This window comes from Chlorocebus sabaeus, chromosome 19, assembly GCF_047675955.1.
Source record: "Chlorocebus sabaeus isolate Y175 chromosome 19, mChlSab1.0.hap1, whole genome shotgun sequence".
Classification (NCBI taxonomy): Eukaryota; Metazoa; Chordata; class Mammalia; order Primates; family Cercopithecidae; genus Chlorocebus; species Chlorocebus sabaeus.
In genome coordinates, this window is record NC_132922.1 from 12,711,850 (window position 1) to 12,736,900 (window position 25,051).

The following is a 25,051-nucleotide window of genomic DNA, read 5'->3' on the forward strand; positions in this document are numbered from 1 at the left end:
AAGAAGAGGGAGGTGACAAGACCAGAGCCCAGAGTTCCAGGTGGCCAGTATGTCCTGTGAAACCATGCCATGCTCTGCGCCCCTGCCTGGCCTCCAGGTGTGGAAATGTGTGATGCCCTTCGCAGGGGCACTCCCCTGAAGGCTGTCATCAGGGGCACGTGTGCTCGGTCACCCCTCAGGGATGACACCCTGGACTGGGTGAGCAAGATGACCTTCCCTGTCCTCACCCACCCTCTCCTTGCTACTCCTGAAAGCCATCAGCAGCTGACCTACTGTGTCCCCATGGCTCCTGGGTTAGGGTCACAGATGCACTGCTTCCTTGGAAGCGGAGCTGGCAGAGCAGGGGCAAGTCACCTCTAGTTTCTGCCTGGGTTCTTACACCCTCCCCTGTGGGTGCTTTTAAACGTGTTTGTCAGGGCCCCAGCCATCACATGGCAGACTTTGGACTACCAGATTGACTGGGGTCGGGGTGAGGAGGGTTCCAGTGTCTCCCCGTGCTGAGGAGAGGCCCGCTGGGTGAGTTGACAGGCTGGGGCAGGCAGCCAAGGGTCCCTTTGCTCTTCACTTCCCCAAGCAGTTACACGTCTTACCCTCTCTCATCCCCGACAGAAAGACAACGTGGAGATGATCAAGGCCCTCATTGTGTTTGGAGCAGAAGTGGACACCCCGAATGACTTTGGGGAGACTCCTACATTCCTAGCCTCCAAGATCAGCAGACGTATGTGTTCTGCACTCTGGGGCCAGAGTGGGGCGAGGGTTGGGTGGATGCAGGGACTGAGGAGGAGGGAAGTCCCAGTCATCAGGCACCAGCATCCTGTGCTGACCTGCCCTGCTCAGAGCTGCCAAGAGCACCTCTTACTCTGAGGGGGGGGCTACCTTACCCAAGCACAAGGGCCCTGAGCAGTAGATGCAGGCCCACCAAGGGTCTTGCCATACCAACATCCTCTTCCATGCAGCCCCACTCCCAGCCCAGGTGCTAAGACTCCCAGCAGGGATGGGGACAGGAGAGCCAGCAGCAGCCCTTTTCCTCTATTGTTGGGGAATTCACTGATGGAACCACTGGCTAGAATGACCATAGGGTGCATGCACTATACTGCATGAGCTCTGGGCATGCCTGTGTGGACAGAAGTGCATGGCCACGTGCTGTACGCTCGCCCAGTGAGCCCTCGCTTCTGAGCTGGACAGAGCAGATCCTCCTCACCAGAGGCCTGGAGCCTGCTCTGGAGGGTTTCAGGAGCTGTGGGGGTCACTGATGGCACCAGTTTGTGTGTGCCAGTGCACACGTGTGTGTCTGCATGCACCGCATCTGTGGCCTCCTTTTCAGCAATCCCATCCATCAAATGGAGTAGGTGCCCACTGGCTGGCTCATTAGTGCCTTTGGAACCCTGAACTATCCACTTAGCATTTTTGAGAATCACTGAAAGTGGCCGTGGGAATCCTGCTTTCTCAGTTGGAGTACAAGGAAAGAAGGAGTTCCCACAGTCATCAGGCAGGGTGACAGTGACCTCCTCCTCCCATATCCTCCTTCCCTGACCTTAGGAAGCTGCTTGGGATGTACCAGCCTAGGGGCAGCACTCCCTGTCAGGGTGGGCTGAGGCCTCTGGAGCAGCCCGCGTGCCCAGGGCCTGGTAGCTGGGACAGGACGGAGTGTGGAAATGAGGGGCCTCTCCTTTGCATGTTGACATCGTTTCTGATCCTGTGCGGTCTCCCCTTCCCCAAACCATGACAAGTTGACACCAGGAAGGCGATCTTGACTCTGCTGAGAACCGTGGGGGCTGAATACTGCTCCCCACCCATCCACGGGGTCCCCGCGGAGCAGGGCTTTGCAGCGCCACATCACCCCTTCTCCCTGGAAAGAGCTCAGCCCCCACCGATCAGCCTAAACAACCTAGGTAGGCCTTGCCTCCCAACTCCCTCTTCTCCAGCTGCTTCCCAGGCCCCTGGATCAGAGCAGGCCCCACCAGAGCAACAGGATCCCCAGGATGGAAGTCACTGAAGGGAGCAGGGGAGGATGGAACCAGAGTTGTCAGCCTCCAGGCAGCCAGCAACCCACAGATCCCAGAGGCCTAGGGCATCCCTGGCTGATGTGCCACGCTCTGTTGCCCTTGAGAGGATGTGCCCTGAACATAGTCTCAGGCCTGGCATTTCCAGTGGCACCCATAAGGTCGCTACTGTCATTGCCCTCCTGTCCCCAGGGTGCTCAAGGTGGGCAGTGAGGAGTGCTGTCAGGACTGGGGGCCCAGGCCCTCTGGCTTCTCCTCTGTCACTCTGGCTTGACTTCTGTCACACTGTTTGAATCTCAGTTGGGCCTGAGACCTGTGTGTCCCCTTCCTGACCCCGTGGCGACTTTCAGAAATTGAATGTGGCCAGGCAGCCAGCGTCTGCCCCGGTATATCCTTCGTGCCCAGGGAGATACCCCCAGACTAGTCAGGACCCTTCTCTGGGCTTTCTGTGGGCTGGCCCACCCAGGGACCTCGATGGTTTGGGAGTGGGGTCCCCTGAAAAGAGGGCAGCCAGGAGCCAGTCCTTGGCAAGCCAGACTTTTAACTGTGGAGGCGGCAGCACCTCCAGCCAGGGTAGCCCGACCAAGTCTGGAGCTCTAGAGAGGCACCGTGACCACAGCCCCCAGTCCTTCTGGCTCCACCTCTCTCTCCCCTCCCAGGAACTCCTCCCTCCACCTCCCATCTTTGTCTCTCAATTTTGCAGGCAGTCACCCAAGCCAGGCTGGATGGTGGGCCTGGGGTGCGGCGTCAGATGGGTAACGCCCTGGGCCTGGAGAGGCTGCCGAGCCTCGCCATGTGACATTAGCTCTAGCTGTCATTCCCTAACTTGTCCTTCTCAGCTGCACACACACCACACGCCCCTTCCCCTGCACCCTGTCCCTGGTGCTCTGTCCACGGCCTCTCTCGGCCGCTCTCCTGCTTCCCTTGTTCACTGTGCAGCCATGTGCCCTGGGAAGGGGGAGACACCGCTTCGCAGCCATCGGTTCTGCTTTGCTGCTTCTAGACTCTGCGCAGTGGTGGGGGGCTGTCAGAGTTGGGGTCACGCAGGCTGCTGCACCAGGCACCTGGGGACTGGGCTGCTTGTCAGGAGGGGCAGCTAGTCAATTGGGTGGACATGGGGCAGGCCTTGGACACAAAGGAAGACGTGGACAGAGTGGATGGTGGGCCTGATCCCAGAGGCCACTGGAATTTCCAGACCTGGGATCAGGACAAGGGATGTCTCCCTTCATCTATGAACCTAAACCCCGAGGAACGTCCTGACTCGGCCTTTTGACTAAATGACCCTGGGCGAATCACGGACCCGCTTAGAGCCTCACATGTCAATAGGGAATAAGGATTCTTAGGCCCCAGGTGGTTATCAGCAGCATCGGCTCTGATGCAAGAAGCAGCACTTTGTCTGAAGAGGACACACAAGGGTATTCATGCCTCAGGGTTTCAGGAGGAAGAGATTGAGGGGAACCTGGGAGCTGGCTGGGCAGGGTAGGGAGCCCTTTCCAGAGCAGTGGGCCCCCCTTTCCACTCCAGCCCATTTCTCTCCTGTGGCCTCTGGCTCAGCGTTCTCCTGGGACAGAGTCCTTCCTGGGGGGAAGGGACAGATGACCGGGGAGTGGGGTGAGGGCGTGGCCATGGTGAGGCACAGCCCAGGTTTGATCTAGGGACCCTGGGTGGCAGGGCTTGGGGACCCGCCTGTCCACAGCATGCCCTGCTCTGTGCCTCACAGAACTGCAGGATCTCATGCACATCTCGCGGGCCCGGAAGCCAGCGTTCATCCTGGGCTCCATGAGGGACGAGAAGCGGACGTAAGTGGATTGAGAGTGGGGGCAGAAAGGGGAATGTGTGTGCTTTCCTATCCCTCACCCACCCCCTGTCGTGGGTTCAAGGCTTTTTAATCTGCACCCCCACAGCCGGCGAGATGGCTCTGCTCCTAGTCGTACAGTTCTCAGCAGAGACAGAACTCACTCTGGGGACCAGCCCAGGGTGCCAGGCTTCTTGGATTCAGTGGGGCTGACGCAGTGTTCTGGCCTCCCTCCCTGACCTCCTTGAGCCATGAGTGGATGGTGGGCCTGATCCCGGAGGCCACTGGAGATGCCCGGGTCCCCCCTGGGGAGATGCTCCTGCCGGCTTCCTTAACCACCTCCCTCTGCAGAATAGTGGAGTGGGCTGCCTTCCCCAGCACCTGCTCTATACCCAGGCCCATTTTAAGAGGCGGGCCTGGGTGACAGGATGCAAAGAGACGACGCTCAGGCCTTGCCCTTCAGGCATAATCCCGGGTGCTTGGAATCAGTGCCAGCGGGCACGGCAAGGTACCAGGACAAATGCGTTTCCAGCTACTGCTGTCGCCACCTCCCTTTATTGCTGCGGTTGATTCATTTATTCTGTATTAGTCTCTCATGTTCCTAACAACCTTCCCAGGGAGGAATTAGTAACCTTGTTTCGCAGGCGCAGAGCCTGAGCCCCCGAGAGGTTAAGTGACTTGCTCAAGGTCACAGAGTGAGTGTCAGGGTGGGACTCAAACCCAGGTCTTCTGAACCCATGTCCTTTGTGCTACCCCAGGCTCTCTCTGGGTTCTCTGTGGACTCTATACCTAGTGCCAGTGCCCTGAAGGGAAAGCTCTCTTCTCAGAATCAGAGGCAGCTCCACTCCCAGGGCCAGTCAGTGATCGTGCAGCTCTGTGGGTCCTCACACATCGCACTCACTTCCATGCCACCCTGTTGTGTGCCCTGGAGGTGCCCCTGCCCCATCAGCATTCCCTCCCTTGCCCCCTGCATGCTCGTGCACACACGCACACGCGCACACAGTATACATGCATGCACGTGCACCCACATGCACACGCATGCATGCCCACATGCAAACACATGGACACGTGCACACACACATGCATGTACACACACACACACATACACACACCTGTGCAGGGGCTGTGAGGCAGCTGCACCTGAGGGAGGACCCACATTTCCCAAGGGAGGAGAAGCAGATTCCCCAGATTCTGGAGCCTCAGAACCCTCCCTGGAGCAGGGCCAAGGTGAGAGTCCAGAGACCCCTCGGTACCTCCCCACTTGGGCCTTCAAAGCTACAGAGCCCTGCACCCTCTCGGTTCATGTCTGTCGCCAGCCCCACATCTTCAGGAGTCTTGCTTGTTTGCTTTGGCCTCCAGCAACAGCATAGCCTCCCCTGCCACCTCTGGACTTACTGGGGGGCTGGGTACCTGGTCCAGGAAAGGACCCCTAGAGGTGGGACCTGGGCCGCCTCCATTTATCAGCCCTCTTGGGCACCTCCTGCATCCCCTTGACACACAGTGCTGTGCAGAGCAGAGGTGGCCTCGGCCCTGGTGGAGCTTCCAGGTCAGCGCAGGAGAGAGTAAAAGAAAGATTGCGAATGGAATGGAAGCAGGCTCCACCAGGAAGCAGGTGGAGCAGGTGGGCTGTGTGGGAGGGTCCCAATGGCATCAGGGCAGGCTTCTCTCAGGCTGTGACATTCAAGCTGAGATGGGAAGATGAGAAGATCAGAGGCAGGTTCCAGGCTGAACCGACCACAAAGGCGTTCCCCCAGGGCATGGCCAGTGAGGACAGGCAGGATGTGGGGAGACGTGTCAGAGTGCTCTGGAGAGCATGTGACTCAAGAGGTGGCAGATCCGAGTCCAGGTCGAGTCCACATCCATGTGACTTGGTTCCCATCACCTAACCTCTGAGTGACACTCCCTCCTTCACTCAAAAATATGCACAGAGAGCAGGTGCAGTGGCTCCTGCCTGTAGTTCTAGCTACTCAGGAGTCTGAGGTGGGAGGATCACTTGAGCCCAGAAGGTTGAGGCTGCAGTGAACTGTGATTGTGCCACTGCACACCAGCCTGGGTGACAGAGGGAGACCTGTCTCAATCAATCAATCAATAAGGCCGGACACGGTGGCTTGTGCCTGTAATCCCAGCACTTTGGGAGGCCGAGGCAGGCAGATCACCTGAGGTTGGGAGTTCAAGACCAGCCTGGCCAACATGGAGAAACCCCGTCTCTACTAAAAATACAAAATTAGCTGGGTGTGGTGGCGGGCGCCTGTGATCCTAGCTACTCGGGAGGCTGAGGCAGGAGAATCGCTTGAATCCAGGGGGTGGAGGTTATGGTAAGCCGAGATCACGTTATTGCACTCCAGCCTGGGCAAAAAGAGTGAAACTCCGTCTCTGAATAAATAAATAAGCACAGGGATGTCAGGAAGGGTTTACCTCAGAGGCGTTTGGGACAATGATATGGGCGAATAATGCTGGTGGTACCCCTCCCACAGCCCCTGACATGAACCTCCTCCTTCCTCCCTACCTGCTCTTCCCCTGCTTCTCCCACCTTGTGTGGAGGACCCTGACACCCACTTACTGCCCATTCCTGGCCTGGCTGTAGGGCCCAGCCCCTCCTCCCCCAGCCTTGTTTAATTCCAACAGACTTTATCAGGCATCTGCTTTGGGTCAGGCCTGATACTGACCAAAATCAGGTGTCCCAAGTTGGGGAGACTGGCCCAGAGCCTGCTGCTGATCAGTGAGATCACCCCTGGCCTTCCTTTCCCTTTCTCTGTTGCACTCTCCAGCCCCTGAAATACTAGACATTTGTTCCTTTACTGCCCTCACCCCCACCCTCACTGCCCTGCATAGGACAGAAGTTCCTCGGGTCTGTCTGGGTCTGTCTGCCAGGGCACAGCTTCAGGGAACAAGGGCCGTGAGGGCGGATGTAAAGTGCTGGGCTGTGGCCGGACCTTCCTCTCTCCCACTGCTGTTCCCACTTCAGCCACGACCACCTGCTGTGCCTGGACGGAGGAGGAGTGAAAGGCCTCATCATCATCCAGCTCCTCATCGCCATCGAGAAGGCCTCGGGTGTGGCCACCAAGGACCTGTTTGACTGGGTGGCAGGCACCAGCACTGGAGGCATCCTGGCCCTGGCCATTCTGCACGGTGAGGGCGGCCCCTGGGGATGGGGCCAGGTGGGGCTGAGGCCTGTCCTCAAAGAGGCCGAGTTCGTTTTCAGGGCTTTGCAAAAAGAGAGTGGAGCGGTAGGGGAGAGCCCTTTGTGGAGGTGGGGGTGGGGGCTGCAGGTGCTGGGGTCCCAGGCTGGAGGGAGAAGGGCTGGGCACATGGGCTTAGGTTTGGGGATCCCCCACCCTCTGGCCACAGAGGGTAGAGCTGGCTGTGAAATTTCAGCATAGGAAGCATTTTCTATCGATTACCTTAACCCGTCCTCCCCTCAACCCTGCAAAGCAGGCACCAGGGGCCACACAGCCTGCACATAAGGAATCCCGTTCCCAGGGTGCACGCAGCAGGCAGTCTCAGAAATGAGGAGCCTCAGGATGCCAGAGCCCTCGCCTGCACACTTCATTTTTACTGGGAAATTTTATTGAAATTAAGTCCCCAGGCCAGGAGGGATGACGTGAAGTCACATAGCTCATCCATGGGGTTGCTGGGGTGGAGCACAGTCCCCTAGACTCCCAGCCTGGCACTTCCCAGGCCACCGGCCACTGTGTAGTCTCCTTTCATTGCCACTTTGCAAAGACGCCTAGCTTGCTGGACAGATAGCTGGGTGGCCAGTGTTGTGATGGCTCCTCTCTGGAGCTGTCTGAGCTTCTAGGTGCTGACAGGTGGGGAGGGGCACTCCCAGATCAGGGTCCTCAGCTCCCCCCAACCCCCTGGGCATTGCCCTGGGACTCAACATCTCTGACTGGCGCCCCTGCCCCTGTGCTGGTCAGATTCCATTTTTCTCCAGAGTGCCCCCACATGTGGATCCTGGTCATGCAAAGTATTGGAGGTGCCGGGGGAGGACTCCCCACCCTGGGGTGGGCATCAGGGTCTGTGGGCCAGGCCTATGTTGGATGCTAGGGATGCAGAGCCGAGGCAGGCATACCCCCAGCCTCAGGAGCAGGGGGCTCAGGCAGTCCAGGAGGTGCTGGGGACAGAGTCTCATGGATGGAGGAGAAGAGTCATCTATCAAGTTGCCCGGACTTTAGTGTCCACAGCAGTTTCTTGACTGGTATTTCATTTCCTTTTGATGATTCTCACCATAGCCCTGCAAGGTGAGCAGATGGGGAAACTAAGAACCAGAGGGGATCGCCCAGTGAATTGGGCAGTCAGGACTGGGTCTCCAGCTGTGCACCCAGCTCTCTCCCCCGGCCTCAGGGTCCTAGCATCCCCTCTCTGGTCTTCCATAGGATCCAAGGGTGGGCACAAGGTCTGAGCAGGCAGAGTGGGTAGAGTCCTAGCTTCTCCACAGGGGCCACATCCTTCTTCAGGGACCATTTCTTCCCCATCCAGGGTCTTCCCCATCCAGGGTCTTCCCCATCCAGGGTCTTGAGACCTTCCCACAAGGTCTGAGCAGGCAGAGTGGGCAGAGTCCTAGCTTCCTCTCCAAAAGGACCACGTCCTTCTTCAGGGACCATTTCTTCCCCATTCCGGGACCATTTCTTCCCCATCCATCCCCCTGGGGAATTTGAGAGGTGTCCTGGCTGACCCTTTGGTGGGCAGATGCCCTCATTTCAGCTACCCTCTGCTTGTACATCCCTGGTCCTGGGGAACTCACTGCCTCACTGGGGAGGTGGGGCAGCTTCTCCTTCCTAGAGGGGCAGCCGGCCCCTTGGCCCTGTCTGTTCTGAAGGCTCAAAGGACAGGGCTGTTCCTTATTTTCTGTGACAAACAAGGTGGGTCTAACTTTTATAAACTTTTACTCTTCAGGGGCTCTTCTTTAAGGAAAATAATACATAATCATGAATACAAAATGAGGTGCAGAGCCTTGGGGCTGCTGAAGCGAGGCATCAGTGTTTTTTGAGTCTCTCTGTTGCCCAGGCTAGAGTGCAGTGGTGCAGCTCAACTCCCTGCAACCTCCGCTCCCAGGTTCACACGATTCTCCTGCCTCTCAGCCTCCCGAGCAGCTGGGATTGCAGGCTCCTGCCACCACACCTGGTGAATTTTTGTATTTTTAGTAGAGACGGGGTTTCACCATGTTGGGCAGGCTGGTCTCAAACTCCTGACCTCAAGTGCTCCACCCGCCTCAGCCTCCCAAAGTGCAGGGATTACAGGCGTGAGCCACCATGCCCAGCCGGAAGGGGGCTTCTGTCTGTCTGGAAAGTTGCAAAGGAAGGGCCCAGAATGTGGGTTTGCTTAGGCCTCGGTAAACCCGCTTCCTCCTGCCACCTCCTGCGCTCAGGCCCTCTGTAGGCTGTTCTCTGGGAGCCCTGCGTGTGGCCGTTGCATCTCCCCACCTCCGACCCCCTTATTCCTAGGTAAGTCCATGGCCTACATGCGTGGCGTGTACTTTCGCATGAAGGATGAGGTGTTCCGGGGCTCCAGGCCCTACGAGTCAGGGCCCCTGGAGGAATTCCTGAAGCGGGAATTTGGGGAGCACACCAAGATGACGGACGTCAAGAAACCCAAGTAAGCCTGGCGCACTGGGGCCGTGACCACAGCTGTGCCCACTGTGGCTGTTCCCTGGGGACAGAGGGCTCCCTGTCCTGCTGGGGGAGGGGGAAAGCACCCCACGCTTGAGGGGAGCAGAGGGAACCCCCTTCCCAGGGAGGCAGAGGGCTGGAGTGTGGTTCTCACTTGGGCATGCAGACACCTGCTGCACGCAGGAGGGGTGTGGCCTGGTGGGCCTGGCTCTGCCCTGCCTGGCCAAGGGTCTGGGACTTGCCTGGAAAGAACCTGGGCCTCCCTTCTCTAAGACCACCTGGGCAGAGGCTGGGTTTTTGCTACCCAGGCAAAAAGAACCCACTGGCCTTTCAAATGACACGGCTAAATCTTTTCTCACATTTCAGACAGCACTTGCTCCCAGGATCAGACTACTAGGTTATAATCAGAGGGCTTTAGTCCTGCCTTTAATTTAAGGTCTACAAGACTTGAACTAATTTAAGTCAGACTAAAGGAGAAAGTCACATTTCCAGGAAGCATTTGTTTGGGAGGCCCCAATCCTAGGACTAAGCAATGGATCCCATTTGGGGCCGGATGAAAGGTATGTTCCAGGAGGAGCGTTTTCAGCATTTCTGAGTGATTTTTTTCATATTTTGAAAGTGAGTCTCCCCCAGTCTTAGGGGCCCGGCATCCCATCTGTGGTCTTCCCTAGGGTCCAAGGCCAGGGACCTTAAATCTTTTTTCCCACTCTGTGGCTTGTCTTTTTGCTCTGTGGTGTTTCTAGGTTTATTTTTATTATTTTTTATTTTTTTGGTGGGCCCATGTTCTTAATGGGGTAGATAATATTTATAAATATTTTTCTTCTTGTAGTTTGTGATTTTTTTCCTTTCTCTCTTTTTTTTGAAAAAGGGTCTTGCTTTGGGGCCCAGGCTGGAGTATATTGCCATGAACATGGCTTACTGCGGCCTCGACTCCTGGGCTCAAGCAGTCCTCCCATCTCAGCCTCCTGAGTAGCTGGGACTACTGGCATGTGCCAACACATGTATTTTTTGTAGAGATGGGGTTTCACCATGTTGCCCAGGCTAGTCTTGAACTCCTGAGCTCAGGTGATCCTCCCGCCTCGGCCTCCCGTTACAGGCGTCAGCCACCGTGCCCAGCCTAGTTTGTGCTTGTTATGTCTCATTCACGAACCCCTTTGCTGCCCCCAGGCAGCATGCGATTCTCCTGTGTCAAGTTGGAAAGCTCTCTAGATCTGCCTTTTACATTGAGATCTTTTATCAACCTGGAATTGATTTTTGTATGAGGGTGAAGTCCAAGATCCAATTGAATGTTTTCCACATGATTGGATGATTGGCCAATTTTCCCAGCCCCGTCTGTGAAGTCCGTCCTTCCCTCCACTTCCTCAGCAGTGGGTCAAGCGTCCCTCTGTGCCTGGATCTGCTCCAGGCTGTGTTCTGTTCCACTGGTTGGAAAGCTGTCCCTGTGCCCGGACCACAGAGCCTAAATGACTACAGTTGTGTGGTGAGTCCTGGTATCTGGATGGCAGATCCTCCACCTTGGCCTTCTTCAAGAACATCATGGCTATTCTTGGGGGCAGTAGAGAGAAGTGGATACGAGCATTGACCCTGAAGTTCCTACCTCTTCTCAAAAGTAGGAATATGCCAGGCATGGTGGCTCAAGCCTGTAATCCCAGCTCTTTGGGAGGCTGAGGCAGAAGGATCACTTGAGGCCAGGAGTTCGAGACCAGCCTGGGCAACATAGTGAGACCCTCATCTCTACAACAAAATTAAAACTAACAGGTAGCTGGGCATGGTGGCATTACAGCTGTAATCCCAGCTACTTGAGAGGCTGAGGTGGGAGGATCACTTGAGCCCTGGAGGCTGAGGCTACAGTGGTCTGTGATCCCATCACTGCTCTCCAGCCTGGGCAATAGAGTGAGACCCTGCCTTAAAAACACACACACACACACAAATTATAAAAAGAAAAATATTTATAAATTCTACTCCATTAAAAACATGGTTCCACCCAAATAAATAAATACAACAAAAACATCATAAAGGGAGTAAAAAGACAAGCCACAGAGTAGGAGAAAAGGGCCAGGTGTAGTGGCTCACGCCTGTAATCCCAGCACTTTGGGAGGCTGAGGCAGGTGGATCACGAGGTCAAGAGTTCAAGACCAGCCTGACCAAGATGGTGAAACCCCGTCTCTACTAAAAATACAAAAATTAGCCAGGCGCAGTGGCAGGCACCTGTAATCCCAGCTACTTGGGAGGCTGAGGCAAGAGAATTGCTTGAACCTGGTGGGTGGAGGTTGCAGTGAGCTGAGATCGTGCCACTGTACTCCAGCCTGGGCGACAGAGTGATACTCCATCTCAAAAAAAACAAAAAACAAAAAACAGAGTAGGATAAAAGATTTCAAATCCATACATCCATCAAAGGACTCATTTTCAAAATATGAAAAGATCATTCAGAAATGCTCAAAATAGTAACCACCATTTTGCTTTCTCTTCCTATGAGTTTGACTACTCCAGGTACTGTTAAGTAAAATTTGTGGGGGATAATTGATTTGGACCAGGATTCTGTACCAGGCCCAACAGACCAAACCAATATGGAGTCACTCATGCCAAGTGAACCTAGTTAGCTTAGACATATACCCATGTAATAAATAGCTGAGTTCTGGTTAGCTACAACAGCTGAGCTTTAATCAATCATAGATGGCCACCTGATTCAAACAAGGCAAACCAATTAAGCTCCACACCTCACTTTGGTTTTCAGCCCATCAACGCTGCCTGACCACGTTTCAGGCCAGAGTTCTTTGAACCTGTTCTGGTTTTGTGGGCTGTCTCTCAGTTCATCAATAAAAGCCAATTAACATCTTTAAATTTGTTGCAATCTTATCTTTGACAGTACCTTATGTAAGTGGAATCATACAGTATTTGTCTTTTTGTGACTGGCTGGCTGGCTGGCTTGCTTTCTCTCTTTCTCTTTCTTTCTTTCCTTTCTTTCTTTCCTTTCTTTCTTTCTTTTCTTAGACAGGGTCTTGCTCTGTCGCCCAGGCTGAGTGCAGTGGCGCAATCTCGGCTCACTGCAATTTCCGCTTCCCGGGTTCAAGTGATTCTCCTGTCTCAGCCTCCCAAGTAGCTGGGATTACAGGCGCCCACCACCACACCCAGCTAAGTTTTCGTATTTTAGTACAGACAGGGTTTCACCGTGTTGACCAGGCCAGTCTTGAACTCCTAACCTTGTGATCCACCCACCTCAGCCTCCCAAACTGCTGGGATTACAGGCGTGAACCACCGCGCCCGGCCATGACTGGCTTATTTCGCTTGGCATCCATGTTGTAGCGTGTGTCAGAATTTCCTTCCTTTTTAAGGCTGAAAAACTCCATTGTCTGTATCCACCACGTTTTGCTTCTCCATTCATCCACTGATGGATATTTTGGTTGCCACCTTTTGGCTATTGTAAATAACACTGCTGTGAACGTCAGGTGTGCAAGTACCTGTTTGAGGCCTACTCTCTTATTACTGGTGCCTTCTCCAGAGAGAATTCTGATGGGTTCAGTTTGATCATATTTTAAGATTTTTGTGTCCATGCTGGTGGGGAACTTGACCCGTTTTTTCCTATTTTGGGTTTTGAGGAAATATTTCCTCTTTTTATTTTTTTTTTGGAAGAGTGAGTGTAATAGTGACTTTATTTTGAATTTATGGTAGAACTTCATAGTAAATTCTTCTAGGCCTGGAGTTTGCTTGATGGGAAGATTTTTGATGATGGAATTAATTTCTTTAGTGGTTGTAACACCACTTGGGGTTTCTAAATACCTTTTTGAGTTAGTTTTGGTTAAGTGAGGTTTTTCTAGGAATGTGTCCATTTCATCTAAATCTTCAAGCTTACTGGCATAGAGTGGTTCAAATTTTTTTTTTTTTTTTTTTTTTTGAGACGGAGTTTCAATCTTGTTACCCAGGCTGGAGTGCAATGGTGTGATCTCGGCTCACTGCAACCTCCTCCTCCTGGGTTCAAGCAATTCTTCTGCTTCAGCCTCCCAAGTAGCTGGGATTACAGGCATGCGCCACAATGCCTAATTTTTGTATTATTAGTAAAGACGGGGTTTCACCATGTTGGCCAGGCTGGTCTCGAACTCCTGACCTCAGGTGATCCACCTGCCTCGGCCTCCCAAAGTGCTGGGATTACAGGCATGAGCCCCTGCCGATTCTCCTTTTTCTAATGTCTGCAGTGTCTGTTGATGCGGCCCCCTTTTCTTTCCTGATTCTGATAACAGATAACAGACATGTTTTATCAGTCTTGCCACAGGTTTTTCCATTGGATTAGCCTCTCAAAAAAACCAACTTTTGCCGAATTGCCCTCCCAAGGTTGGACCAATCTGACACTCCTCCAGCACTGTCGGAGAGAGCCTGTTTTTGGAAGATGGTGGGGGGAGAAGCCCACCTATCCCAAACAGAGATTGGAGTAGGCACTCTGCTGCCCAAGGCCCTGGGGTGTGAATGGCGGGGAAGGGGAAAGGTGAATGGGCGGGTGGCTCAGCAGTCCTCCTGCCTCATTTCTCTCCAGGGTGATGCTGACGGGGACACTGTCTGACCGGCAACCAGCTGAACTCCACCTCTTCCGGAACTACGATGCTCCAGAAACTGTCCGGGAGCCTCGTTTCAACCAGAACGTTAACCTCAGGCCTCCAGCTCAGCCCTCAGGTTTAAACCATGTTTGATGCATCCATGGGAAGTGACTGGCCCGAGAGGCTGCAGGGTGGTGGGTGGGAGTCATGCACTTGCCATCAGGCACCCTCACTGTGCCACCAGCCCACCCACTGTAGTGGTCTTTATTGGCTGAGGACAGGGATTGCAGGGGAGCTGTGAGGCCCCCGGCAGGTTAGAAAAGTCCCTGGAAAGTTCTCAGCTGTACCTGCCTTCTACCAGGACGAACTGGCCAGACAGTGTAGCCTTGTGGGTCCTGCTTCTGTAGAGTTCCCAGCCTCCCCTCTTCCCCCACCCCCAGCCCCCCACATGCACACCCTGAGATCTGGAGCGCATGGGTTTTATACCAGTTCCTTGTGCCACTGGGCCACCCTCCTTCACCGCCCCTAGACCAGCTGGTGTGGCGGGCAGCCCGAAGCAGCGGGGCAGCTCCTACTTACTTCCGACCCAATGGGCGCTTCCTGGACGGCGGGCTGCTGGCCAACAACCCCACACTGGATGCCATGACCGAGATCCATGAGTACAATCAGGACCTGATCCGCAAGGTGAGTGCCGCAGGCCAGAATGCCTGGACCCGCCGCTCCCTGGAGCCAATCCTGTTTCAGCAAACCGTGCTAGGGACTGACCCCCAGGACAGCAGGTGGCTTTTACACATGCACTTATTCATATGTGCACGCAGGGCAACTTGATCTCACTGGAACCTGTTCCGCGGGTGGGGTCTGCCTGAAGCACTGTGCTAAGGGGGGTCTGAGGACCACTGTGCTCTAAGTGTACATGAATGGGGAGGGCAGCATGCGTACCATGAACGTACCCCTCGAGCCAGCCTGGGGACGGGACACGTGCTTGCCCTTGAGCTCACCTCTATGGATAGTCCACCGGGAATGCCTGCCCCCACGGGTTACTGGTGCTGTGGTGGAGGACCGTGATGCCTCTGCTAAAAGGCCTGGGGGCTGGGAAAGGGCTCCGTGGAACAGGGGACCCATCCTGAGGCCTTTGGGGACAAAGCAGTGCAGAATCAGTGATCTGGAGGAAGAGCAGCAGCCCTCCCCCTGCGGAGGTACAGCAGAGGCTGGCAGGACCCAGCATGCTAGGGAAGGCCCTGTGGTGTGGCGGGCAGTGGGGGACCAGGGTGGGCCAGCACGGTGGCTGAGCTCGGGCCCTGGAGCCAGAGCGCATCTGGGGGTCCCGATTCTGCCCGCGCTCACTGCAGCTACTGAATGGGGCCATCACAGCGCCTGCCTGGGGAGGCTGCCAGGCCTTGGCATGCTGTTGGCTGTGAAATGTTCACAGCAGCGCCTGGAGCCTGAGCTCCATCCTTGCTGCTGTGGTTTCCCGAAGCCCCAGGGCATCCTGGGCGGCGCAGCAGAGGCTCTGGGTGGACAGAGAAGGGAGCGCCCTCTAGGGGCCAGACCAGGCAGGGTGGGCTTCCTGCAGGCGGCAGAGACTCAGACCCTAGCCAGTCTAACTCTCCTATTGCATGCGGATGGGGAGCCTGGGACCCTGAGTGGGAGGCGTCACCCAAGATCATCCTGCAAATTGGCAGCAGAGCTTGTTCAGAAACAAACAAGAGAGGCAGCGGCCGGGGGCGGTGGCTCACGCCTGTAATCCTAGCACTTTGGGAGGCCGAAGCAAGCGGATCACAAGGTCAGGAGATCTAGACCATCCTGGCTAACACGGTGAAACCCCGTCTCTACTAAAAATACAAAAAAATTAGCCAGGCGTAGTGGCAGGTGCCTGTAGTCCCAGCTACTCAGGAGGTTGAGGCAGGAGAATGGTGTGAACCCGGGAGGCGGAGCTTGCAGTGAGCCAAGATCGCACCACTGCAGCCCAGCCTGGGCAACACAGCGAGACTCTGTCTCAAAAAAAAAAGAGAGGCAACACCCAGGGCTCAGGTTCAAGCCTTAGCCCCTACTTCCCTACCATGTGGCCCTGGCAGCTGCTTCCGGGCCTGAGCTTTGCTGAGAGCCCTCATTTGCAAACTGGGTCATTGGTGCCCTCTCCACAGACTGGCTGGAGATTAAATGAAGTAATGATGCAAACACCTGGCAAATCACTGACACCAAGAAACACCCTCTACCTTTCCTCCCCTGGCCACGACTTGAGTTGGGCCAGGATCAGATGGGGTGGGCGGGATCCTTCTTGCAGCTGGTGTATGTGTGGTCCTGTTGGTACAAAGGTGCTATCCTGAGCAGATGGCATGTGATGCCCGCACCAGCCCTTCCGGGGCCACGTGCAAGGGGCTGGCTGGAAGTCATGCCAGGCGTGCTCTTGCCACCAGAGACCTCTTGCCCTGTTCTCATGTGCCCCAGAGCCCAGCCTTGGGCCTCCCCTTGACGCTCCCCTTACCTGTAGAAGGTCCCTTCTGACTGCCCCTGTCCTGTTCCCAACAGGGTCAGGCCAACAAGGTGAAGAAACTCTCTATCGTCGTCTCCCTGGGGACAGGGAGGTCCCCACAGGTGCCTGTGACCTGTGTGGATGTCTTCCGTCCCAGCAACCCCTGGGAACTGGCCAAGACTGTTTTTGGGGCCAAGGAACTGGGCAAGATGGTGGTGGACTGTGTGAGTGTGGGCCCCTCCCCCAGGCCACTTACCTCAGGGTCTGCAGCCCAGGTGGATGGCCTCCCCTCATGTTGTGGGGCCTTTGGTGTCGGGGGAGACAGCAGGGCTGTGTCCATCGCCTTTAGCCAGCTGGAGAGAGAGAGAGTCCCCAATTCGGAGTCTCAGTGCAGGGCAGGGACCCTCAGTGACCACCAGCAGGGGGGTTTTCAAACCCTTTTTAGCTGTGGATCCCTTTCTGCAAACATAGCCCAGTGTAGAAGTCCAGAATGGACAAAAGCTCCAGAGTGGGATGGGCACTCACCCCTATAATCCCAGCACTTTGGGAGGCTAAGGCGGCTGAATCACTTGAGTCCAGCAGTTTGAGACCAGCCTGAGCAATATAATGAGACTTCGTCTCTACAAAAAAATTAAAAACTTAGCTGGGCATGGTGGTGTGTGCCTGTGGTCCCAGCTACTCAGGAGGCTGAGGTGGGAGGATTGCTTAAGCCCAAGAGGCAGAGGCTACAGTGAGCTGTGATCATGCCACTGCACTCTAGCCTGGGCAACAGAAGGAGACTTTGTCTCAAAAAATAAAAATAAAAAAAAAAGAAAGAAACTTCAGGGAGAGGGGACATGGAGGCCTGTCCACTCAGCCACTACCCTTTTCCCAACTCACCCGCTACACTTTTCCCAACTCACCATCCCTGAAAGGGCACTGCTGAGACCTCTGCCGCTCTGATTGCACAGCTGGGACAGTCCCTGCAGTCCCAGGAAGGGGTTTTGCCCGAGCCACTCTGCTGCTGTGTGGCTCAGCCCGACTCGAAAGAGCCTGGGGCTCTTGAGGCCAGGGCTCTGAGAGTGCAGGGCAGGGCCAGGCAGAGTGCGGGCTAGGCGGGGTGTGGGCCTGGCGCTTAGCAAGGCTGCTTCTCACCAGTGCACAGATCCAGACGGGCGGGCTGTGGACCGGGCGCGGGCCTGGTGCGAGATGGTCGGCATCCAGTACTTCAGGTGAGGGCTCAGCCGCCCCAGCCCTTGGCCCCGTGCCCTGGCCTGGTCGGTCTCACCGACCTTCCCTTCCCAGCCCTGGTGTGGACTTTCCCTTTCCCCAAGGGTCTGCTCTGTTCCCCAAGCCCACCCTGGTCCCAGCTGGCATCCCCTGCCCAGCCTGAGCAGCCTAGGGTGACTCCCTCCTCCCTGGCCCGAACAGATTGAACCCCCAGCTGGGGACGGACATCATGCTGGATGAGGTCAGTGACACAGTGCTGGTCAATGCCCTCTGGGAGACCGAGGTCTACATCTATGAGCACCGTGAGGAGTTCCAGAAGCTCATCCAGCTGCTGCTCTCACCCTGAGGGCCCCCGGCCTCTCACCGGCCCCAGCTGACCTCATCCATTCAGCCCCTGCCAGGCCAGGCCCAGCCACTGCCCTCCCGGGCAGATCCGGGCCCAGGCAGCTCTGCATCCATAGACCAGGCCTGGGAGAATGCCAAGCTGCCTGCCCAAGGCTGGTCCTGAAGGCCTCTCTCCCACTAACCCCGCCTTCCAGCACTTTCTGTCATTCCAGGCTGGGAAAGTCTAGAGCCCCCTTTGGCCCCTTTCCCTGACTGTAAAGGACAACTGACTCCCCCATCAGCTCAAACATTAAGGGTACCCGGGTGCAACTGTGCCCCTGCCCCCAGCCACAGCCTCCCTGAGGACCTGTGGGGCTGCCTCCGCCCTAGCCCCTAGCAAGGGCACTCCCAGGCTTCCTAGTGGGTGCAGCCCACTCCCTCTGCCCTCTGCTCCGCTCCCTGAGGGCTGGGACTAGAGAAATGGGGTGTCCCGCACCCCATCAGCCAGGAAAGCCCAGGCCGCAGGAGCAGGATGCCCGTTCGACTTTACCCCTCACACTGGCCCAGCTGCTCACACTGCCCCACCCCGAGAACTCTCAGCTCTCAAAGGTCATTCCTGGGGTTTCTTCTTCCCAATGGAAGTGGCTTAAGAGCCAAAACTGTGAAATAAACCATTTGGATTCAAGTTCACCTGTGTTGTGTGTGCAGTGGTGTGAGTACCCCTGCTCCCCCGAACCCCAACTCCTCTCAGCCTTGACCCTTGGCCTTGACCAGCCTTTTCCGGCCCTTAGGGTGCTCAGAGGCAGGTGCCAGGCCCACAAAGCCCAGGCAGGCCCAAGGGGGGACACAATCCTCAACCTCATCTTGGAGGACCCAGGGAGAGCCCCATTTGTCACCCAGAGAGGCCGGGGACTCTGCATGGACAGGCAGCGCATGTGCAGGGCCAAGGTCTGCCCAGGACTGGGCAACTCCAGCGTCTGTGCTGCTGCCGCTCCAGCAGGTGGAGAAGCTGGGCGGGCCAGAGTGACTTTGGAAGCCACAGAGGGCGTGGCCCCACGGTGAGCCGCAGGCCTGAGGACAGTGAGAAGTACAGCAGCATTGCCCTCCAGTGGCTGCGTCCGCTAGGTCTGGCAGAGAGCGTCCTGGGGGAGGGCATTGGGCAATGCCAACCGAGTAAGGTGGGTAATGCCTGGTATAGGCAGGTGGGAGGGTGGGGCCCCCCAGGGTCAGGGGTCCTTGAGGAGGGGGTGGCCCAGGAGGGGGCTCATCCACATGGGCACTTGTATCAGCCCACGGCTCCGAGGGGTGAATAATTGAAGGGCAGGTCACACGAGCCCGCCCGTCACAGGATGCCTTCCCCACCGGGTCCGGTTACGCCCCAGATCACATTCTGACATCCCGAGCTGGTGAATAATTAAGCGCCACTCCTCTGAGGCAGGCCTCCATCTCCAGGTCCCTCTCTGCAGCTTCCTCGCTGCCGGCCGAGCCGTGGGCACCTGAGGAACTACCCACCACTGCTCCCGGCTGTGCCATCACCACCAGCTCCCTGCTTCCTGCTCAGACCCAGCGACAGCCCCTCCATGGCCCCTGAGATGGACCAGTTCTACAGGTCCACCATGGCCATCTACAAGGTGAGCACGTGGGTGACCAAGCCAGGGCCTGAGCCCCTCCTCCCAGGGCACAGAAGTCATGCCCGCTCTGGAGGAGGAGGGCCAGCCAGGGCTGCAGGTGTCCTGGAAAGGGAAGCCTGGAGCCAGGCTGGGCCGGGGTGGGTACGGGGGTAAGGATGCCTGAGAGCACTCAGCCACACAGCAGGAACCCCCAACTCCCAGATGCTGGACAAGGCAGGAGAGGGCCCAGGGCCCAGGGTGGGGAGAGTTGAGAGTCTGGATGAGAAGGGCCTGGCTGCCCGGCCTGGGAATGAAGACCCTCTCTCTCTCTCTGTCTCATTTCTGAGCCCCTCACTCAGACTTCCTACTTCACCCCCAGGGGTTGCTGCAGTCACCACAGACATTTAGCACCTCCTGTGTGCAGGATCCTTTCACTTGTAAGCCTCAGGCCACCCACCTGTGAAGTCAAAAATGACCACCCTGTTTGATAGATGAGAAAACTGAGACCAAATGGGTTAAACAGCTCATTCAAGGTCATGGAGGGAGGGAGCGGCACTGCTGGGACTTGAACCAAGACCCAAGTCCAAGTCCAGGCCTAAGTCCAGGCCCGTCTCCACCATCCAGGGAGCTCTCTGCCCTGCCCCAGCCTGGGATGGCCCACACTAATCCAGCCACAGCCCTGCCTATGGTGGGGCTGTTCTTAGAGGAGGGCAAGAGCTGCCCTTGCCCCTGTGGCGACTGTTGGCAGCCCCATGTGTCTAGCCCAGCAAGGCCTGGACACAGGGCAGGGCTGAGCTGTGCCCAGTGGGGACCACAGCGGGTGGGCCAGCTTCAGCCCAGCGGGAGGAGAACCTTCCAGGTGCACCATCTCGGGAGGTACCTCAGTCCCGCCAGAGCAGGTGTGAGCAGGAGCTGGTTGTGAGGGGACCATAGCTTGGAACAGGACCCCAAAAGATGGGCTCTGAGGTCCCGCAGCCAAGAGCCAGGATTCTGGGTGAGCCTAGGTTTGTAGGTGGGCTCCCCAAAGTCTGGGAGCTTCTCACTGGGCTGGGGGTGCCCTGTCCCTGACGCCCAGTGACTTGACTCTGTCCATTGTTCCTTCTCGCTCCCCCATCTCCACACCTTTTTCCTCCCCTGGCCCTGGGGTCCAGAGCATCATGGAACAGTTTAACCCCGCCCTGGAGAACCTGGTGTACCTGGGCAACAACTACCTGCGTGCCTTCCACGGTGAGTGCCTGCCCGGGCCACGGAGCACCAGCCCTGGGCCTCTGCTGTCCCCACCCCCAGGCCCCTCCCAGCTTCTCTGCACCCGACACCTGTTCATCCTCAGCCCTACACCCTCCTACCCACCACCCTCACCCTCACACCTCTGCGGCCAGAGAGGCCTTATGCACCCCCACTCTCCTGTGCCCACGCATCCCAGGCCACACCCAGCACCCCTCATTGCCCCCTCATTCAGGTTCCTCCAGACACTCCCATGATACAGTAGCAGGCCCTGCAGGCCCACACGACCCCAGTGCAACCCCTGATACATCTCTAGGCATCACCTTGATGCCACCTGCTGAACCCACCCCTATACCCAGTCCCACCTCTGCACCCAGACTCACACGGCAGCTGGCTTCCTCACTCTGACCAGCCACCATCCACACGCCCTACAGCTGGCCTTGACACTCACTCGGTCCCCACGCAAACCCTTGTACCGGTCCGCTTTGGCCACTCATACCTGCCAATAGCACCCCTCTACCCACCAGCGCTGATCAACCCTGAACCTCAGGGCCACCCATTCCCCTGCTTCTTAGATGCTGTCCACGCCACCTCCCTGCCCCCAGCTCTCACCTTATGCCCCACACCTGAGCTTCACAGCTCAACTGGCCACACCCTCCTCAGGGGCACACACAGATGCCCACACCCCACCCACGACAGACACAGTCCCTTCCAGATGAAAAGAGCCTCCAGAAGGGTGGGGCAGAGGCAGGGCTGGACCGGACCTGTCCCTCCTGGTCCATAGCTCTGTCTGAGGCAGCCGAGGTCTACTTCAGTGCCATCCAGAAGATTGGGGAGCGTGCCCTGCAGAGCCCCACATCGCAGATTCTGGGTGAGGCTCCCCCTCCATGCAGACCCCATTCTCGGGCCCTCCTTTTGCACCCTTGCCCTTCCAGGATGCCCCGCGTCCCTGACACAGGCCTTGCAGCCCAAGGCCCAGAGCCAGACTCTCGTTCTGGGGCCCAGGCTCCCCGCCACCGCTCCCTGCCGGGCTGCTTCCAGGCTGGGACACTCACGGCCTGGCTCTTGGCCTGGCTCCTAGAGAGCCGTATGGGAAGTTCCTGGACTTTGGTCCTGAAATCCAGCCTCGGGCAGGCCCTCTGTTGGCTTTCAGCGGAAGAGGGTGGTGGGCGGGCGGGGCAGGCTTCCCCACACCAAAGCCACAGCTCCGTCCATGCCTCCAGGGGAGATCTTGGTGCAGATGTCTGACACCCAGCGGCACCTGAACTCTGACCTGGAGGTGGTGGTGAGTATCAGACTCCAGGGCCTGAAGGGGTCACTCGAGGAAAGCGGGGAGCGTTCCAAGGAGAGGGCCCAGCCTACCAGATGCCTTTCCCAGGGGGGATGACCGTGGCTGCCCTTCCCAGCACCTGGCTCTGTGGGGCATGGTTCCTTGCAATAGTCGTTCAAGCTTCTAGCAGCCCTAGGAGGCTGGTGGCATTTCTGCGTTGATTTTATAGAGAAAGAAACTGAGTCTAGCTAGTCATTGCCTGAGATGCCAGAGTGAGTGGAGGCCCAAGGAGGAGAAAGGCCCTTTCACTGCGGCCCTCCTCACTGCAGCCGCCCACGGAGCAGCCACGCGGACCTGACCATGTCACTCCCAGGAGCAGAATCATTCCACGGCCCCACTGCCCACAGAACTGAACACAGGCTTCTCAGCAAGGGGTCCCACGCTCTGCTGATCCAGCAGCTTCTCCCGACACCCCCAACACAGCCCAGCTTCCCGGAAGAGCCGGCCCTCTGCTGGTGTCCCCGCTGCGGGGCTGCTGCCCTGCTGTCCTCTTAGCCTACAGCCACCGGTCCCTTCCTCTGCCACCCAGTTGAGAAGCAGCTGTCCCCTCCTTCCCAAAGCCTCCTCTGACTCCCTGAGGTAGTTTCAGTCACCCCTCCCCCTGGACTCCCAACAGTCTGTTCGTAGCTCGTGGTGGCTTCAAAGCCCAGCTTCACCAGTGACTAGTTTTGTGACCTTGGATTCTGTGCCTCTGCTTACCTATCTGAGAAATGGAGAGAATCATAGTAACTGCCTCCCAGGATTCTTGAGAGGATGAAGTGAATTAATAAGCATAAACTGTTTGCCCTGGCCCCCGCAAGGCCCCTGGGTACCTTAGCTATGAGAACTAGAAGTTAACTCGCCTGCCCCATCCCTCCCGAGACTGCGAGCTCCGCAAACACTTCCTTCCGCTTCCTTCGTCTCCGTAGCTCCAGGGCCTGGCGCCAAGCAGGGCTTCAATGACACAGGGGAAAGAAAAGAGCCGAGGGAGTGGGCTTGGCTAGATGGAGAGAAGAGAGGGCTTTCCAAGGGAACACAGCAGCAGGCTGCACACAGCCATGAGTGGGCAGTGGGCAGACGTGAGCCAGGGCTTGAGCGCCGGGGCTGAGTGGGAGAGGTGGGGTGGGGCCTAGTGGTGAGGCGCCTTGGAAGGTTCGGAAGGAAATTTCAGCTAATTGTTCTCCCTCCAATGTGTGAAGGGAACCCCTGGAAGTCAGGGTGCTCTTTGGAGGATACCATAAAATACTGGTCAGCCGGGCATGACGAACAGTCTTTTTTTTTTTTTGAGATGGAGTCTCACTCTGTTGCCCAGGCTGGAGTGCAGTGTCATGATCTCAGCTCACTGCAACCTCCACCTCCCAGGTTCAAGCGATTCTCCTGCCTCAGCCTCCCGAACACCTGGGATTACAGGCACCTGCCATCATGCCTGGCTAATTTTTTCATTTTTTTGTAGAGATGGGGTTTCACCATGTTGGCCAGGCTGGTCTTGAACTCCTGACCTCAAGTGATCTGCCCGCCTCGGCCTCCCAAAGTGCTGGGATTATAGGCATGAGCCACCGCGCCTGGTGGGGGAGCAATTTTTCTATTAGAAAATGCACATCCCACGCACACACAACAAGACCGTGCCCCAAGGCCCCTGGGCTCCGTGCACTCCGTGAGCACTTTAGGATGTAGCATTAAGCCCCTGCCACCCCCTTGGACATGGGCACAGAAGTTATGGAGCCTGTGGGTTCCTGTCCTTGTGTTCAATGGCTGACCTTGTCACTTGTGGCACACCTGGGCTGGGCAGGGATGAGTATCACCCAGGCCCACTCAGTAAGGAGAGCTGCCCTCTCTAGGCAGTGGCACCTCGGTTGTGGCAACTGGGCAGGTCCAGTGGCCAGAATCACACCAGAAAGAACAGTGCCAGAGGCCACCCCCACCTGCAGCTCATTTACTTGATCCCTACTTACTACCCTGTGCCAGGCACTGTGGGAGGCAGCGGGGATACAGCAGACAAAAAGCCCTGCCATCCCAAGGAGGGAGCCAGAAATATCCACAGTGAGTAAGTGAATCGATACGTAACACGTTCCATGCAAAATATGCTAGGAGAAAAGTAGAGCAGGGACGGGATGTCTTTGGTGGGGGTGCAGCTTTTAACAGATGCTCAAGGAAAACATCACCAGAAAGGTGACATTGAAAAAGGCCTAAAGGGCCTAGCGCAGTGGCTCACGCTTATAATCCCAGTACTTTGGGAGGCCGAGACGGACGGATCACCTGAGGTCAGGGGTTCGAGACCAACCTGGACAACATGGTGAACCTTGTCTCTACTAAAAATACAAAAAAATTAGCTGGGCATGTCGTGGCGGGTGCCTGTAGTCCCAGCTACTCGGGAGGCTGAAGCAGGAGAATCACTTGAACCTGGGAGGTGGAGGTTGCAGTGAGCCGAGATCGCGCCACAGCACTCCAGCCTGGGTGACAATGAGACTCTGTCTCAAAAAAAAAAAAAAAAAAAAGAAAAGAAAAGAAAAAGGGCTAAAGGAGGTAAGGGCATTAGCCAGGGAGACCTCTGGGGGAAGGGCATTCTGGACAGAAGGGACAGCACGTGGAAAGGCCGAAGGCTGCAGTAGAGGGCGAGTGTGAGATAACCAGCCATTAAGAGGCCCTGACCCTGCAGGCCCCGGCAGGACTGTGGTCCTTCCTCTCAGTGAAAGGGACACCATGGGAGGGTCTTGAGCCAAGGAGGGACGGGATCTGACTTAAAATTTTTTTTTAAATGTTTTTTATTGTAAACTAAAACACAGACACAGAAAATCTTGCTGAACAGATTAGAGCCGAATGAATCATTATTAGGCAAATGGACCTGAAACTACCATGCAGAACTTTGCCAGCCTCCCCAGAAGCCCCTTCAGGTGCCCCCATCAAAACCACAGCCTCGGCCGGGCGCGGTGGCTCAAGCCTGTAATCCCAGCACTTTGGGAGGCCGAGAC

General features: G+C 56.6%; 2 protein-coding genes across 6 annotated transcripts in view; both read left to right on the forward strand.

Annotated features, from left to right (window-relative positions):
• Window positions 1–18,629, forward strand: part of PLA2G6 (phospholipase A2 group VI) — a 71,911-nt gene extending 53,282 nt beyond the window's left edge. For 2 of the 4 annotated variants that reach the window (XM_038007448.2, XM_038007447.2), the window contains exons 8-17: window positions 610–718; window positions 1,731–1,892; window positions 3,724–3,802; window positions 6,764–6,927; window positions 9,243–9,393; window positions 13,933–14,069; window positions 14,463–14,617; window positions 16,463–16,630; window positions 17,544–17,617; window positions 17,817–18,629. In XM_038007448.2, the coding sequence (XP_037863376.2) occupies window positions 610–718; window positions 1,731–1,892; window positions 3,724–3,802; window positions 6,764–6,927; window positions 9,243–9,393; window positions 13,933–14,069; window positions 14,463–14,617; window positions 16,463–16,630; window positions 17,544–17,617; window positions 17,817–17,961 (1,344 nt within the window). In that variant the 3' untranslated portion in view covers window positions 17,962–18,629. The remainder of the gene's footprint in view (window positions 1–609; window positions 719–1,730; window positions 1,893–3,723; window positions 3,803–6,763; window positions 6,928–9,242; window positions 9,394–13,932; window positions 14,070–14,462; window positions 14,618–16,462; window positions 16,631–17,543; window positions 17,618–17,816) is intronic. The other 2 variants (XM_038007450.2, XM_038007449.2) reach the window with 1 other exon arrangement.
• A 511-nt stretch (window positions 18,630–19,140) lies between these two features.
• BAIAP2L2 (BAR/IMD domain containing adaptor protein 2 like 2) overlaps window positions 19,141–25,051 on the forward strand; it is a 31,759-nt gene continuing 25,848 nt past the window's right edge. Inside the window, exons 1-4 of one of the 2 annotated variants that reach the window (XM_007975738.3) lie at window positions 19,141–19,570; window positions 20,701–20,776; window positions 21,558–21,644; window positions 21,997–22,058. In XM_007975738.3, the coding sequence (XP_007973929.2) occupies window positions 19,520–19,570; window positions 20,701–20,776; window positions 21,558–21,644; window positions 21,997–22,058 (276 nt within the window). In that variant the 5' untranslated portion in view covers window positions 19,141–19,519. Of the gene's footprint in view, window positions 19,571–20,700; window positions 20,777–21,557; window positions 21,645–21,996; window positions 22,059–24,073; window positions 24,127–25,051 lie in introns of those variants that run through there. The other variant, XM_038007458.2, reaches the window with a different exon arrangement.